This window comes from Chelonia mydas, chromosome 3 (genome assembly GCF_015237465.2).
Source record: "Chelonia mydas isolate rCheMyd1 chromosome 3, rCheMyd1.pri.v2, whole genome shotgun sequence".
NCBI lineage: Eukaryota > Metazoa > Chordata > Testudines > Cheloniidae > Chelonia > Chelonia mydas.
The window spans coordinates 3,367,368-3,385,178 of NC_057851.1; the positions used below are offsets into that span (position 1 = coordinate 3,367,368).

At 46.3% G+C, this 17,811-nt stretch overlaps 2 protein-coding genes across 6 annotated transcripts in view; both read right to left on the minus strand.

Annotated features, from left to right (window-relative positions):
* The window catches only part of LOC102940965 (interferon-induced very large GTPase 1-like), a 40,201-nt gene extending 39,930 nt beyond the window's left edge, over nt 1-271 (minus strand). The window contains exon 1 of the mRNA XM_037893734.2: nt 130-271. The gene's annotated coding sequence lies outside the window, so the exon portion shown is untranslated. The remainder of the gene's footprint in view (nt 1-129) is intronic.
* A 7,087-nt stretch (nt 272-7,358) lies between these two features.
* Nucleotides 7,359-17,811, minus strand: part of LOC102942228 (interferon-induced very large GTPase 1) — a 36,582-nt gene continuing 26,129 nt past the window's right edge. For all 5 annotated transcript variants that reach the window (XM_043542013.1, XM_037893740.2, XM_037893739.2 and 2 more), the window contains one exon: nt 7,359-16,576. In XM_043542013.1, coding sequence (XP_043397948.1) covers nt 9,252-16,574 — 7,323 coding nt within the window. In that variant the 5' untranslated portion in view covers nt 16,575-16,576 and the 3' untranslated portion in view covers nt 7,359-9,251. The remainder of the gene's footprint in view (nt 16,577-17,811) is intronic.

A 17,811-nucleotide genomic window follows, 5' to 3' on the forward strand; every position in this document is an offset into this window, starting at 1 on the left:
TTTTGTCAGAGACAGGAGACTGAACGGGGTGGGTCGTTGTTCTCATCTAAACCCTGCCTGGGGGCCCACATCTTGCAGGGTGCCCACAATATGTGAGAATTCCTATGTCCCTAAAAGCCAGCCCTGTACCTTATGTCGCCAGCGTTCTCCAGCTCTCTGCTTTGCTCTGCAGTTCCTCCGATTTTTCCTCTGTCTCAAGCCAGTGATTCTGCAAGGCTATTTATACAGCACAGTTTCAGTTTCAGTTTCAGTTTTGGTAGCTTTCCAATAACTTCCCCTGATTTCCTGTAAATCACAGAGTTTTTAGAAAGAGTGAAAAAAGTCACTTGTTGGCTAAGCAAAGTTCTGACCGGAGCGAGCAAAGTGAAACCTGGCAGGGTCTGGGACACACTCTCAGCCCTGGTCTACACTACAAGTTTAGTTAGAATTTAGCCACGTTATTTCGATTTAAGCCTGCACCCGTCCTCACAACGAAGTCGTTTCTGTCGACGTAAAGGGCTCTTAACATCGATTCCGGTACTCCTTCCCGACGAGGGGATTAGCGCTGAAATCGACATCGCTGGGTCGAATTTGAGTTAGCGAGGACGCAATTCGACGGTATTGGCCTCCGGGAGCTATCCCACAGTGCTCCATTGTGACTGCTCTGGACAGCACTCTCAACTCAGATGCACTGGCCAGGTACACAGGAAGAGCCCCGGGAACTTTTGAATTTCAATTTCCTGTTTAGCCAGCGTGGCGAGCTCCCCTGCACAGGTGACCACGCAGAGCCCAGCAGCACAGGAGACCATGCAGTCCCAGAATCGCAGACGAGCTCCAGCATGGACCCAACGGGAGGTGCTGGATTTGATCGCTGTATGGGGAGAGGAATTCGTGCTGGCAGAACTGCGGTCTAAAAGACGAAATGCCAATACGTATGGCAAAGTCTCCAAGGCCGGGATGGACAGAGGGTACAACAGGGACCTGCAGCAGTGCCGTGTGAAAATTAAAGAGCTCAGGCAAGCCTACCAAAAAAACAAAGAGGCAAACGGTTGCTCTGGGTCAGAGCCCCAGATATGCCGGCTCTATGCGGAGCCTAATGCAATTCTAGCAGGGGCTGCCACCACTACCCAACCCACGTCCGTGGACACCAACACTGGAGGACTCTCAGTGCACGGGGATGGGAAATTTGGGGACAAGTGTAAGCAGAGTCAGGATGAGCTCCACCCTGACATTTGGGGGTGAGGTGTGGCAAGTTGTGGAAAAGAACTTCAGGGGCCGATCTCATTTGCATAGGCACACCCACACCGCCTAGCGTGAGCCCATAGCTGCCCAAATGGTCACTTTGGCTGCTGTGGGATTCCCAGTGACTCTGTTATTGGGGCAGGAAGAATAAATTGTTATTACCCTGATTATGGGAATCAAGGACAGTGGAACTGTACTTGGCCTTTTGTTATGATGGAGGGACTCGCCATCAACTAAGCAGCACTCACTAGGCAAGGGACATGGGTTCCAAAACTCTGTGAATTGAGAGAGGCTGGGGATAGGTATTAATACTTGGTGGCCCGGCCCCGGCCCCGGCCCCGGCCCCGGCCCCGGCCCCCCGAGGGCCTTGCGTGCTAATTGTACTTTCTCCACTGTGGAATACCAGAGCTAATTTTGATTCCATTAGGAGTCTAGTTACAGGCTGATGAGCTGAATTCACTTTGGGCTAATGGTGCACCAGCACTGAGGCTCCCCTACTACAAGCTGAAATCACAAAGGAGCTAAACTTACTAAGAGCTGAAATCTTTGAGTGTTGTGTTAAGTAGTGGGGGAGCCTGAAGATATATTGCGGAGCAGTTTGCGGGACGGTGAGCAGAGCAGAGCGGCTGGGGGGAGCAGAGCAGTTTGTTGGATGCCTAGAGCAGCCCATGGGGCGGCTGGCAGAGCGGAGCCCCGTGGAGAGGTGGGGCCATCAGCTTTGGACCACGTAAGGTGTCCCTTAAAACCGCCCCCCCCCATCTCCACCCAGGTTGGGAGGCAAAACTCTGCAGATAAACTTTTGAACTCTGGGGCTGCCCTGACCTGACAGAGACTTTGGGTCGTTGGACTTTTGGGACTTTGGGTGATTTTGGGTTGCTGGACTCAAGAACTAAAGGGAAAGGACATGCCCCAATTTGCTTGGGGTGTGTTTTTTGCTCATGGGTTGTGTTATGAATCCTGTTGGTGCTGTTTCCCCAGCATAATGCCACATTGTTTCTCTCTGTTATTAAAAGGCTTTTTGTTACACTCAGACTATGTGTTTGCGAGAGGGGAAGTATTGCCTCTTGGAGGCGCCCAGCGGGACTGGTATATATTTGTCCCAGGTCACTGGGTGGGGGCTCGAGCCGGTTTTGCATTGTGTTATTGGAATGGAACCCCTAGATCCTGAACCCGGCCCTTGTTGCTGCCAACTCTGACAGGCAGAAGGGTTACACAAGGAAGATGAGAAGGACAAGGATAGCGCTGCGCGGGGAAGCGGAGAGACCGTTCTCCTCAACAGCCAGGATCTGTTTATAACCCTGGAGCCAGTGCCCTCCCAACCCTCCCCAGGCCATATCCCAGACCGTGATGCCGGCGAAGGCACCTCTGGTGAGTGTACCTTTGTATATATCATACGTGGTTTAAAAGCAAGCGTTTGTTAAAAATTTATTTGCCCGGAGGACTTGGGATGCATTCGCAGCCAGTACAGCTACTGGAAAAGTCTGTTGACATGTCTGGGGATGGAGCGGATATCCTCCAGGGACATCTCCATGAAACTCTCCTGGAGGTACTCTGAAAGCCTTTGCAGAAGGTTTCTGGGGAGAGCAGCCTTATTGCGTCCTCCATGGTAGGACACTTCACCACGCCAGGCCAGCAGCAAGTACTCTGGTATCATTTCATAACAAAGCCTGGCAGCATATGGTCCCAGTTTTTGCTGGCATTCAAGCAACATCCGTTCTTTCTCTCTCTGTGTTATCCTCAGGAGAGTGATATCATTCATAGTGAGTGACCTGCTTGAAATACGGGAATTTAATTAAGGTCCCCTTAATTCAGAGGTGGCCCTTCCTAAAGTGCTGCTTGCCTGTGGCTGAAAAGAAATCCTCCCCACATTTAGGCAAGTGTTTGGGGGGGAGGGGGCGTTGGCACTGAGCTGTTCCCTGGGATTTTCCCTGATACCAGCCATGTGGTGGGGAGGGGGGTGATGAAACGATCATCCTAGAGAATGGGAAGCGTTCTGGGGAGGGACGGCGGCGCTGAGCTGCTCGCTGGGATTTTCCCTGATACCAACCAAGCGGTGGGGGACGGGGGGTGGTGGTCAAGCTGAGCTGTTTGCGCTTGTCTATCCAAAAGGATGCGGGGGGTTAGCTGGGTTTCTGCTGCACGTTAATCCAATAACCACAGCACCTCCTTTTAAATGGCCAGCTCAACGGGCTTTGCTTGCTTTGGGAAAGGAGGGCGCTGCTGTTATGGAGGTTGAAGGGCTGACCATGGCTGCCTGCAAGCCGAAATCTGTTGACCGGCCCAGCGTGTGGGATCTCTCACACCACACCTGCAGGCGCTGGCACTCAATATAAGATGCAAAATGCGACCTTGTACCGAAAGCACATGTGCTATGTTCTGTGAACAGTTTTGTTCACCGTGAAAGAGTCTACGCGTTGTTCTGTAAAATGTATCTTTTTAAATAGTACTCTCCCTTTCTTTCCTCCCACAGCTGCCAATGTTTCAACCCCGACCCAGAGGCTCGCACAGATAAGGCAGCAAAAAAACCACACACGCGATGAAATGTTCACTGGGCTCATGCAGTCCTCCCGCACTGAAAGAGCTCAGCAAAATGCGTGGAGATAATCAATATCTCAGTCCAGGCAAGCGGCAAACGAATGGGAGGACAGGAGGGATGAGCATGAGCAGAGGAGGGACGACTGAGATGATAGGTGGCGGGAGCAAGATGAGAGGCGGTGGGAGCGCGGCGAGAGGAGGCAGGAGGCAATGCTGAGGCTACTGGGGGATCAAACGGACATGTTCCGGCATCTGGTGGAGCTGCAGGAAAGGCAGCAGGAGCACAGACAGCCACTGCAGCCCCTGTGTAACCAACCTCCCTCCTCCCCAAGCTCAATAGCCTCCTGACCCAGACGCCCAAGAACGCGGGGTGTGGGGCTCCAGGCACCCAACCACTCCACCCCAGAGGACTGCCCGACCAACGGAAGGCTGGCATTCAAAAAGCTTTGAAGTCCAGTGTGGCCTTGTCCTTCCCCCCTCCAGTCATCCATCAGCCCACCCAGTGCTTCCCTAATCCCCCACCCCTCCCGGGCTACCTTGGCAGTTATTCCCCTATTTGTGTCATCATCAATTAATAAAGAATGCATGATTTTAAAACAACTTTGACTTTATTGCCTCTGCAATCAGTGCTCGAAGTGGGGAGGGCGGTAGGCTTAAATTGAATTGGAGTGGACCAAGGAGGCGGGTTTTCATCAAGGGAAAGCAAACAGAACTGTCATACTTTTCCCTGGCCAGTCATGAAACTGGTTTTCAAGGCTTCTCTGATGTGCACCACGCCCTCCTGTGCTCTGTTACTCGCCCTGGTGTCTGGCTGCGCGTAACCAGCTGCCAGGCGATTTGCCTCAACCTCCCACCCCGCCATAAATGTCTCCCCCTTACTCTCACAGAGATTGTGGAGCACACGGCAAGCAGCAATAACAATGGGAATATTGGTTTCGCTGAGATCGGAGCGAGTCAGTAAACTTCACCAGCGCGCCTTTAAACATCCAGATGCACATTCTACCACCATTCTGCACATTCAGCCTATAGTTGAACAGCTCCTGACTACTGTCCAGGCTGCCTGCGTATGGCTTCATGAGCCAGGGCATTAAGGGGTAGGCTGGGTCCCCAAGGATAACTATAGGCATTTCTACATCCCCAGCAGTAATTTTCTGGTCTGGAAAGTAAGTCCCTTCCTGCAGGTGTTTAAACAGACCTGAGTTCCTGAAGATGCGAGCGTTATGAACCTTTCCCGGCCATCCCACGTTGATGTTGGTGAAACGTCCCTTGTGATCCACCAGTGCTTGCAGCACCATTGAAAAGTATCCCTTTCGGTTTATGTACTGGCTGCCCTGGTGCTCCGGTCCCAAGATAGGGATATGCATTCCGTCTATCACCCCTTCACACTTAGGGAACCCCATTGCAGCAAAGCCATCTACAATGACCTGCACATTTCCCAGAGTCACTACCCTTGATAGCAGCTGCTCAATGATTGTATTGGCTACTTGCATCACAGCTGCCACTACAGTGGATTTACCCACTCCAAATTGATTCCCGACTGACCAATAGCTGTCTGGCGATGCAAGCTTCCAGAGGGCTATCACCACTCGCTTCTGAACTGTGAGGGCTGCTCTCATCTTGGTATCCTTGCGCTTCAGGGCAGGGGAAAGCAAGTCACAAAGTTCCATGAATGTGCTCTTACGCATGCAAAAGTTTCGCAACCACTGGGAATCATCCCAGACCTGCAACACAATGTGGTCCCACCAGTCTGTGCTTGTTTCCCGGGCCCAGAATCGGCGGTCCATGGCATGAGCCCGCCCCATTGCCACCAGGACATCCAAAGTGCCGGGGCCCGTGCCTTGAGAGAAGTCTGTGTCCATGTCCTCATCACTCTCGTCACCGCGCTGACGTCGCCTCCTCGCCTGCATTTGCAGGTTCTGGTTCTGCACAAACTGCACGATAATGCGCGAGGTGGTTAAAATGTCTTAACGGCTGCGGTGAGATGAACGGGCTCCAGGCTTGCCGTGCTATGGCATCCGCTCGGGCAATCCGGGGAAAAGGGTTCCTGGTGGCCAGGGAAATTCATGAGGCTGTGTGCTCACACATAGTGGAACAGCAGGGAGCCAGAAGGTGCGTTGGGTTTGTGCTGAGGTACAGTATAGTGACGCTGTGGTACTGTTAGACAAGCTCCATATTGCATTGTGACATATTTACGTTGTGAGATACCTGGGTGGGTTTCAGACAGCTGGAGGAGGACCCACAAGGATAACTCATTTGGCCCTGGTTTTGTGCTGTGGAGACTGTTAATGCACTTTAATTGAATCACTGAGCAATATTTAATCATTTTAAAAAGAAAAATAAACAAACATGGGCACCATGTTTGAATCAGAGATTGCAAAGTCACTGTGACTACACCCTGGGTGATACAAGCAAAATGAAACATGCGAAAAGTGAAAACCAGACTATACACCATACTGCATTGCACTGCTCCTAGTTATGTTAGTGAAGAAATGCATATTGCCAGAGTGGACAGGCTGTGATGGACCTTATAGAAAACTGTGACTTAATTTAGGTAACAAGGGGCACCATTTCAGATTTTGGTAGGGGAGGCAACTTTAACCGTGATACCAAGGACTACTTAGGCACCTGAAAACTCCAGGTTTTTGGCAGATAACTTAGCAATTATCTGACAGGAGCACGGTATCTAATTCCTATATAAAAGAAAGGAAAATTAAGTAAAATTTTAGACCCACTCAGCTCTAATACTAACATGTTCTGCCATTGTGGCAAGTCATTTAAGGGACCCTGGTTAGGTTTAAAACTTTAATATATATTCTTACTTTGTTAACTCTGTGGAGAAAGAGAGACCCCATCAGGACTGCTGGGTTCTAGCTCTGCTCTGGGAGAGGAGTGGGGTCTAGTGGGTTACAGTGGGGGCAGATACATTTGGGTTATATATAAGAACATCAGAATGGCCATATTGGATAAGACCAATGGTCCATTTAGCCCAGTATCCTGTCTTCCAACAGTGGCCAATGCCAGGTGCTTCAGAGGGAGTAAACCTCACTGTTTACCCCCTTTTCCAGTTCCTTTGTGAATATGTTGAACTCTACTAGTCCCAGTACAGACTCCTGGGGGACACCACTATTTACCTCTCTTCATTGTGAAAACTGACCGTTTATTCCTACCCTTTGTTTCCTTATCTTTTAACTGGAGTGCCTGGCAATGCTTTCAGGATCATCTACTGATCCTTAATTTAATTACAAGCCTTTGGTTAGCTTAATCCCCTTGCCTCTGTTTACAAACAAACTCCCTGCCCCAAGGGTGGAAGCTGGGAGCAGTGCAGAAGTCATCACAGATCACACTCAAGCTGTGTTGCAGTTAAGAGCTCCGTCTGGGTCTAGGGTATGCACTGGGAGCAGATCTCCGGTATGAAACCCGGGGATGGGGGGAGGAACCCCTCCCAGCCTCCCCAGATGGCACCCCTGGAGCCCACAGTGGACTCGCCTGTTTTAAAGAAAAGCAGGCAACATCTCTTAAAATATTTTGAACATGCATGTATTTGCTGATCTCTTATAGGTATGCATCATTGCATTCATGAGGTAATGGTAGGTAGCACTGTGTTTGCAGAAAAAATTGTTTATTCCTTATAAATGACATAATGTATTGCAGTAAAATCTTAATACAGAATTAACAGTTAGAAAAAGAAAAGCTATTTGAGATCATTTTTAAAGCATCACACTCTGCACTAAGATGAGTGGCCTGTGAATGAGGGCTGACACCTGGACTCTTGCATTTCCTCCTCTTCTCCCTTGAGGCTGATCAGGTCTTGTTTTCTTTGACTGTTGGCCAGGCTGATTTGGTCCAGGTCCAAAGTTAAAGTTGCTTCTCAGTTTGCTTTTCAGGTATAGCACAGTAGGGCATGAACTCTCTGAAATCATTGTGCAAAAGTCTGTCTCTTGGGGTATTGTTCTTTTCTTCTTCTTCTTCTCTTCTCTTCTCATCTTTCTCTCTCTCTCTCTCATATAACCATTTTAACTTGGATGAGACAACTAGGTCTAAATTTTCAGACCTGGTCTCAATGTGCATGTGACATTACCCAGGGTACAATCTGGACTGTTGAACAGCTGTGTCCCCTTAGTTCTCCAACCTGGGGTGCTTTTTACACTGCTTCACTGTGAGAATAACCTCTCCTGTCTGTTCACACTGTAGCCCATAAGATCAGTTTGCCAGCCTGCTATATTACATAATGTTTTCTTCATTGGGTTGATTCATACTATTTTGTTATCATATCTTACTATTGCTGAATCATACTTTCAGGGGTTGTTTATAAATTCCAGTATATATTACTCATAAGAGTTATCCATGGTTATCCATAATAGTTGGCTGTAATGCAAGGAACCTGGAGGCCTGTATTCTATATGATTAGCTCGAGCAAGTTAATATGGGTATTTGTAACCTTTGGCATAGATAAATGGCCTACTGGTTTCCCCTCTTGACTTTGGGGAACTGAATGCAGAACCGAACAAAGAACTGAATATGTTTATCATATGTCTTGAACAGACGAGTAACCTCAGGGTACACCACAGAACATGGAAGTCACAAGTGAGGCCAAAGGTAACCGTTTCAGGAGTGAGATAATCAATATTAATACATATGAATATGTGTCATAATATGCTAGCCTATAGAGTAAGTGTACCTGAAGATCTATTAGGGTGAGGAAATAAGATTTGGGCATGGTAGGTTGGGCCTGGATAAAGCAGTACCAGGACCTATAAAAGGGGTCAACAACCGTGCAAGAGGGTCATTCATTCGCCCTGCTTTTCCTATCTTTTATCAAGCTATTAGCTCAGCTTTGCAATACAGCCTAGCTACTGAACACTCGAATGAAATCCCTACCAACTGGGGAAGCCTGGACCATCAAATTCGTCGGGCATGCCAGGCGCAAGGCTGGTCCTCCGTCTCCTACTACCAGGCCTTCGGGGAAGGGTGTGAGCATGTTAGGCCAAGTAGTTCTCTATAATAGAGATGTTACCATCAGGAGTCACAGAGTTGTGTTATTGCTTTGTAACTCTGTGTTTCATAGCATTTGTTGTTCTTTCATTCATTTTAATAAAGACCTTATCAATTTGGTATTGTCCTCAGTTTAAGTGTCCTTGCCACGTAACCCGAGAGTCCTTTACTGCTGTTGAACTCTCTGTGTTCTTGCAATTGTTGCTACCAAAGACGACCCACTGCCTTTGAATTAATTTTCAGGAATGGCTTCTCCAAGTGGAACAAAGCATGATGGAACTGGTGATTTCTTTTATGAAGAAGGAAGTTTCTTTTGGAAAGTTTCACGGCAACTTCTCCCTTGAGCCCTACAAAAAATACTGTTGGGTTTTTTTTTAAGTAAAATATGACAAACCCTCCAACACACTTCACTTTATTTTTGATAGAAAAAGTTCCTTCTTAAAGCTATTCAAGCAATATTCATTGCAAATATTTTTCAGTATCCTTTTCAAAACATAAATTTCTCACATCCGATTGATTCTTCCATCAAAGATGGTCAGCATTAACAACATCTCATCAAATACTTTGTCCTTGTTTAAGTCATTCCAATCAGTCGGGATTGCCCCCTTGCCTTCAAATTTTCCATTATGGATTTTTTCTAAGTCAGATCTGAAATGACTGACAAACCATTTCCAATAAGACAGTTGTGAGGTACCTGGTTTGATGTCCCAATTTGCATAGTCAGGTCCTACTTCTCGATAATTTTTGCACAGAATTGTTTTTCCATCAAGCACTATCTTGCAGTCACTTGCTACAAGGCTGGTACAAATGTCAGTGACCAGATGATTTGTTCCTTCCCACTGGATGCCAGCCAGGGCCTGAGGACGATGACAAGAAGTGCTGTGATCTCCATCATGACCAGGAATTGTGTTCGTGCAGACAGCCTTGCAAAAGGGACATTGCTTCAAACACCCACTGAGCTGCTCAAATAGGAGTTGATGGGGTTTTGTGACAAACGGATCCGTATCAATCTCGGAGACTGTTTGTTTCAGCTGTTCTAAGGCAGGGATCAGTGACTTACTCACCTCTTCCTTAAGAAATTGTATGTCTTTTGTCTCTTGATGTTCAATGCTTGTCAGATTGCTTCTGGGAAGGTACATGTCATCTCCAAGCCTGGTACAAAATTCATCCAACCATGAGGCTACGTTGCCATGTTTATCTTTAACAACTTTAGTTGATTCATCAATTGCCAAAAGAACAAGAGTCTGGAGAGAATCAAGATTTAAATTTAAGAAATTTTTTAATTTTGGATTTTTTTTGTCTAAACAATACCTATCAACTTCTCGTCTGATAAAATCCTCCATATAGTAACTTGGGTTATAAATAAACTCCTGGTATTTTTCAAAATTTTCCTGCTTTAAAAGACAATCCAGCATGAACAATTCCAGTCTGGTTCGATTGCCATTGAAGGCTGGATAGTGAGACCTCATCTCATTTGCTATGTCAATGGCAGTCTTGTCATAGACTGCATGGCAGATAGCAGATTTAAGATTGCTGCACAAAATATCAGCAAAAGTTGTGATGGATGCTGCTCCTTGGCAGGCAATTTTAAAAGAGCTAAAGAATTCCTCTCTCTTACTTTCAAGATACCGGACTGGATCATCTGATTTCTGGAATGCTTTGAATGTCTCTCTCAACTTTCTTGTGGCCATTTGGCATAAATATAGAGATACATCCACTTTGTATGAGGGTGTTAATGTAAAATTGTCATCCTCTGAATCAGATTCCAACTTTCTGCTTATTAACTCCACTATTTCATGAAAGTAACTGGAACTGTAATTCATTATCTCTCTCGCTTTGTTCTCAATGTATTCATAGATATGCTGCTCTAGGTGTGCTGTCCTTGTCTTTAAATTCTCAACATCACATTCTTTAGTAGTCTTCTTCCGCAGCATATGCCATTGTCTCTTCATTGAGAGGTGCTCAGAAGGGTTCAGAGGAAAAACAGTCCATTCAGAGGATGTTATAATCCTGTTGCTTATATTGTGTTCTAATCTAAAATGATTGAAAAGGAAAATCTGCATATCAGCATTAAAATTGGGCTCCTCAACACGAGGGGCAGCAGAGGACACCTCAGTAACCCATTCATTCCACATTCTGATAAAGCTATCTCTAAGTTCCCTGTCACTCAATTCCTTATCTCTGACATGTCGGGCCAACTCCTTGCTTTTTCTAAGCAAGTCTTCTTTATAAGTTGATTTCCTTTGGTCAAAACTACTTTGACAATTCTTTCGATTGATAAGTTCTTGACCCTTTTGACACAGTTTGTCAATCAGTTCTTGTCTGAAAAAGTTCATTTTTGTTTTAATATTTTTTTCCCATTGAATCAGTATGTTACAGTCCTTGTCTTCCCTAAAATACCTTTCAAGGTCCTTTTCAGTGGCATCATATTTTTCTCGAACTCTTTTTTCAAGATCTACTCTATCTATTTTGGAGATTTTCCCATTCTGAATTTGGATGTTCAGCTTGTTCTGCAGATTAAGCACGAAACGTCTCAGTTCCCAGGTCCATTTGTTATAGTTGTTTTCCAGTCTGCTGTATACAACAATCTCCTGTGTATTTTTAAAGCTGAATACAAAATTCTCATTTAACAAAGCCTCCCACAGGTCCTGAGTGCGTGTTTTTAATTCTGACAGTTTTAGAAAGCTATGTTCAGATTTTTCTTTGGCAGCCATGAGAATTTCCCTCTTTAATTCCTGCACTCTTTGGCTGTAACTGGGGTTTGGAGCTGCCATCGGTGGGTCTCCTTCCCAGAGATGAGGAAAGTAATGAATGTGGGTGTTCACATCAAATTGGATAACGTCATTAAAGCAGGTAACATCATTGGACTCTTGCTGGGCTGCAGTAACTGCCATTTCATCTAATTTTTCCTGAAGGCGTCTTCGTCCTTCCATATTCTTTTCATTTGCAGTTATGTCTCCAACATTTTGATGCACAAACAAACAGCTTGGGGAGAGATTTACTTGTTTCATCCTCAGAAATGCCTGGACAGCGATCTGTAGGATATCTTGCATTTCAGAAGGGTTCTCTCCAAAAATATTGATCAAAGTTGTGTTGCCAAGACCAATGACAAAAGTGGCTAGCTCGTTATCATGGCTGAGTGCTGATCTGTTTTCTAGCTGTATTGCCCGCAGCCCTTCAGTGTCAATAACCACCATAAAGTCAAACTTCAGCTCTTTTCTGAGCTCATCATCCACCTTAACTAGTTGCATAAATGCTCCCCTTGTGCACCTCCCTGCACTGACATTAAACTGAAGTCCAAACATGGCATTTAGCAGTGTTGATTTTCCAGTGCTCTGGATGCCAAGTACAGAAAGAACAAACACCTTTTGGTCTCCTAATTTCTCAATTAACTTGTCAAAGATGGCTCCAACCCACTTCAATGGCACATAAGAAGTATCACCATCCAGCAGCTCGATAGGATACCCTTCAACCATCAAATCAGCTACAATTTTTGGTAGTTCATGATAGCATTTATTCTGTTCAGGGTGTGCATCCAAAGCTTCATAAATCTGACCCACCTCTCTCAAAAGATGCTCGAGACCAAAAGTCGATTCATTTATTTTATGTGATAATTTTTCTAATTGTTTTTGCAAGTCATTATTTCCTCCTCTTTGGTTTTGTGACCATAAATCATGGTATTTTTGGTGAAGCTCTGGAAGCTGATCAGCAGGCAGATCAGCTATAAATATTTTCAGCCACTGTAAAAAGTACATTTTGGTTTTGTGGGAAGGTAAAGTCAGAGCTGAAAGCACTGACGTCATTAGCTCATTCAGGGGGAACGCTCTCTGTAACTGATCCTGTCGCAGTGCATGCTTTTCTGATTTTATTTGGCTTAGGTATTGTTCAATGCCCATGTTCTCATTGTCCTGCAAACGGGTACGTTCTCTATCCTTTTTACACCACTTGTGCCACAACTCTCCTTGGAGAGGTAATAATTTGTCCTTAATATCTAAAATATTTGTCTGTTTCAGAAAACCCATTACTTTTTGTGCCAGTTCTTTGCCTTCCATGCACTCTCTTTTGTCTTCGTCAATAAGGAATCCATGCTTTTGAGCAATGTCTGCACATTTACCAAGACTACAAGAAATATTTGAAGTTTCTACAGCACATTTAATTGCAGTGGTCAGTTCCTCCATTAATTTTGCCTCATTCTGGTTCTTAACAGCTATTTTTACTCGCTTTTCATACTTATTAACTGTTATTCTCTCTTTGTCAATACAGAGAAAGATGATAGGTTTGGGGGATTTTAGAAGGTCTTGTAAAAGCTTTGTGCCCGTTTCATTCCGATCAGTATCTGACAAAAGCACTACATTGACAGAAGCTATTTTCTGTAAAAATTTGATTTGTTGCTTATGTTCTCTTGCATCTCCGTGAAGATTAGTGAAGGCAATGCAATTGTCAAAACTATCATCATCTCTACCTGGACAATACCAGGCGATTTCTACAACACCTTCCATCAAGAGGCAGTTTTTACTACTGTTTCTACAGTGACGATGGAAAAAAATATTATGCTTTTGCTTACTCAACAGTGTATTTAAGAGCTGAGATTTAGAAAAAGAAGATGCACCAAATCTTATGAAGGACACCACTGGTAGATCTGCTTGATAAATCAATTTATCTGTACATTTCCTAATCCCAGTCCTGTTTTGAAATTTCTTGTGACTCTGCCATTTCTTGTTAACTTGGGCAAAGGACAAAAGAGGGAATTCTATTTGTAAAGTGCAGGGATTTGGCACCAAAAGTGGAAGTGCAAATTGACATAAAGAAAGCTTTGTTGAAATATATTGCCTCATGAAATCATCTGCACAGTGAAAAATTGCCATCTGTATGTCCATAGGATGCACCTGACCCTCATTACTTTCAGCAGATTCATTAGATTCCTGCTCATCATCATTAAAAATGTCATCTACATTATCTGTGGGTTCATTCACACCATCGCTGGTGGTCAGTGTATTGGCTATACCTTGTTTTGTTTTACTGTCATCGTTGCAAATCAAATATCTTACCCTATAGTCCATCATCAAGAGCTTATCCAAAAAATAAAATGGCAGCTCACTTTCATTGCGGGGGTGCCTGGCATGTAAAGATGTTTCGTGAATTTTCTGGAAGTCTGCCATCCCCATTGTATTTGGATAGTAATTTTCAAGTTTAAGTCGCTGAATTAATTTTCGAAACCCTGAGTTTTGGGGAAATCCATATGTCTTAGTGTCTCTGGATTGCACTTCTTTGGATGTTGACATTGATGAATTTACCTGCTTGATTTCTTGAAAAACATTTCCTAGATCTTTCTTTATATACTCTTTCAGCTGATCATCATTTGTGGCTTCAAAATTTCCATTTACAAGGGAATTCAAGTCTCTTTCCAGTGCCTTCCAGTCAGTGAGTGCCCTGTGCTTTGTAAGGACAAAAGTAACTTTCTGTGACAGCGAGTTGCCCATGTGATCTTTAATAAAAGTCAAACATTTCTTCTTCTCTTCAGGGGCCATAACTTTATATTTAGCTGCTACTGTCAGACCTGTCAACAACAGGAAAGCCTGAGCTCTGGAAACATCCTGACCCCTAAGAGTCCAATATCTCTCATGTGCCCTTTGCATTTCCTTTAACATGAAGTTAATTTCTGAGCACCCGAGGAGATTCTGAAAAGTGTGACTGTCCACACGGTATCCTGCGCTGGCTGCGACTGAGAGTAATAACAGCTGAGTCTCTGTCTCAGCTCTCTGTCTCAGAGCCTGCAGTAATGAATGGAAGGATAAACTGAGAATCAGAGTAGCTTTTCTTTGTGCTTCATGCTCTGCTGCTGGAGAATTCATCGAGGCAGTGGTAGCTTCCCTGATGTCACTTTCCATTTGTTGTAAAACTTTAATGAAATCTGTAAGATCTGAGCTGCAGATCTGTCCTGCTTGTTCTTCTGCTGACTGGAAAATCCATTGCATAATGAAAGAAGATTTGGGGAAGTTCTTAACTGAATAGATAGAAGGACCCAGAAGGCAGTGCAGCAAAGATTTGATGTACTTCTCATTTGGGGCAGATAAATCTTTGCACCGTGAAACTGTTTTTTCCAGGAAATCTTGAAGCACCTTGTCTGATAGGCAAATGTTGATCCATACATTAGGGTTTCTTGTTTTTTCATTCAGCTTCTGTTTGAAGTTCATCAGTGTCACCAGCTGTTTTTCATCCCCAGTGACTTCCCAGGACTTCATGTCCTCTAAGAACGATCTGGCCTCATCCATTGCACTGGCTAACTCCTCCCCAACCAATGTACTTGCACTTCGCTTTGTTAGGGCTTCATAGGCCCTTGTGAGGCTGCTCCTCATTTGAGAAACATCTTTAAAATCTTGTCTGTGATTGGACAGGATTATGTCCCACACTGGAATCAGCTGAGAGCCTCTGTCAATAACAGACCAGGTTTTGTTACTGGCCAGTAGCCCAGATTTCCATGCTGTGAATGAATCCACTCCAGGTGGGCCGCCTGTCTGGGTCACAAACAGCTGAATCTCTGTTTGCATTGGTTTTCTATCTGTGCCCTGAAATGAGGCTTCAGAACCTGATTTTGATGCAGTAACACCAGCGGCAACGCTCCAACCAAAGCCACTATAGCTGCCCCCAACATAATTGCTGAGTTCATCAGATGTTCGTTTCTTCACCTCGTCCAGCTGCTCTGCCTGGAATCCCTCAGAAGACGCTTTCCACCAGAATATCCCACCCAACTGAAGGGGGCCCTGGTTTACATGAGACCCGAATCGGCTGAAGAATCTCCCGCCCCTGCTCTTCAGCATGTTGAGCTTGTCCGGCTCTGGGGTGTGACTCAAAAGCTGCTCGATCTCTTTTAACTCTTGCAGCGCTGCACTGGAAAGTCGAAGCCAAGCCTTGGGGAAGTGGCATGAGGCCAGTGGGACGTAGCGGTACTTGGTGGTACAAATGTAGGTGTGTTCAGAGCGGGACCTGTGGTTTTTTTTGGATTCTTCAGATTTCCCATAATCTGAGCTGGTTTCAGCACTAAACCCCCCAAACCCACCTTCGGCTGCGGTGCTAATGTTGAAGCCCAGATTTTCCATGGCCTTTGTGAATGTGGATTCTGCTTCGGCAGATGAAAACTCCTTCTTCTCAAACAACGGCCCTTGCTGTGGACCAAGGAGCTCGAACCCTTCTGGGATGTCTATGAGCTGCTCTCGCTTCTCCACCATCTCTGCAAGCTTGTTGGTTTTGTAAATGCCCTGCAGGGCCAGCCCTCCTGATGCCCATCTCAAAAGGTCCTTGTCAGGGAGATTCTCACTCTGGGACACCGTCTCCTCCAGGAGGTCTAATTGTTTGTGTACATTCTCTATCACTTCCTTCAAAGGCTTCTCAGATGGTGCCCAGTACTGTGGGGCTATGTCCATAGCTATCCGCAGCTCCTCCTCTTTCTTTCTCACAGCTTCCTCAGGGCGGCTCCTGCCTTTCTCCTGCATTTCTTTTAGCTCCTTCAGCGCCGACTTAGCCTGCTCCTGCCTCTTCTTTAGCATCTCCAAGCGCTGCTCCTGCAGCTGTGTCATTGTTGCCTTGCTGTCTGTCTTAAGTAGCTCTTGGAGGGCCTGCTTTTCCCATGTGTGCTGTATGTCTAACTTTAGGAAGTCTTCATATCGCAGGTGTTTCAAGGCTTGGATAGAGGTAACTCCAAGTTGTTTGTGCAGTTTAGGCAGCCAGTACTCTGCACTCAGACCCACTGCTTCCAGTCTCTTGGCTAGTTCATCCTTGGCAGCATCTCCCTGTGCTGAATTCTTGGGTTTTTCCTTTCCCGTAGACATGGCTGTGAAATGGAGTAGAAAAATAATATCACACTCCGATGAAGATGGCCCTCCCTCCCTCCCTCCCTCCGCCAGCTTCACTCCCGGCCTTATATAATATACAATGGGCTACACCAGTGGTATTCACAGTTATGTGATTCGGGAGCCACATTTGCAACCACCATTAACCAAAAGAGCCACATGACTTCTGTATGCCCTGCGCACCACCCCACCAAACGCACGCATACAATAATATTAAATATATAACTATAAATATAACCAAATTTTCAAATAAAACAAAAACTAAGTTCAGCTAGCATATTTATTCCATGAGGGGTTCAGAATGCAGGAGGGGGCTCTAGGCTGGGGCAGAGGGTTGGGGTGTGGGAGGAGTGAGGGCTCCAACTGGGGGGGGCTCTTGGGGATGAGGGTTTTGGAGTGCGGGAGGGGGCTCCAGGCTGAGGCCAAGGGGTTTGGAGTGTGGGAGGGGGCTCAGGGCTGGGGCAGGAGGTTGGGGTGCAGGGTCTGGGCAGGAGTTAGGGTGCAAGATGGGGCTCAGGGCTGGGGCAGGGGCTTGGGATGCAGCGTGCTTGCCTTGGGCAGCTCTCGTTTGGTGGCGCAGCAGGGCTGAGACAGGCTCCCTGCCTGCTCTGGCCCCCCGCCACTCCTGGAAGCAGTCAGTGCATGGGGGGGGGGGCAGGTGGCTCCACGCGCTGCCCTTGCCTGCAGGCACCACCCCCGCAGTTCCCATTGGCTGCAATTCCCAGCCGATGGGCTCTGCGGGGGCAGTGCCAACAAGCGAGGACAGTGCGCAGATGGAGCATCAGAGCTTCCCCTGATTGTCGTGCAGCTCCAGGCCAGCGGGGGGGTGGGGGGAGGAATTAGGGTGACCAGATGTCCCAATTTTATAGGGACAGTCCCAATTTTTGGGTCTTTTTCTAATATAGGCTCCTATTACCCCCCACCCCATCCCAATTTTTCACACTTGCTGTCTAGTCACCCTAGGAGAAACAGCAGCACGCGGATCCACCTCCAGCGCCCTGCCAGCTGGATTAATGCAGGGACTTTAGTGGCTGTAGTCCTGGGTTAAGGGGGCCCCCGCAAAAAGATCTGGACTTTTGGCAGCCCGGAGAGCTTTTTGCTGGCCCCCCTTAGCCCAGGGCCCTGGCCTGCAGCCCCTAAAGCCCCTGCATTAATCCGGCCCTGCTCCCTCCAGGAGTGCCACGAATCAGCTGTTCGCGGTGCTCTCGGAGGGAGC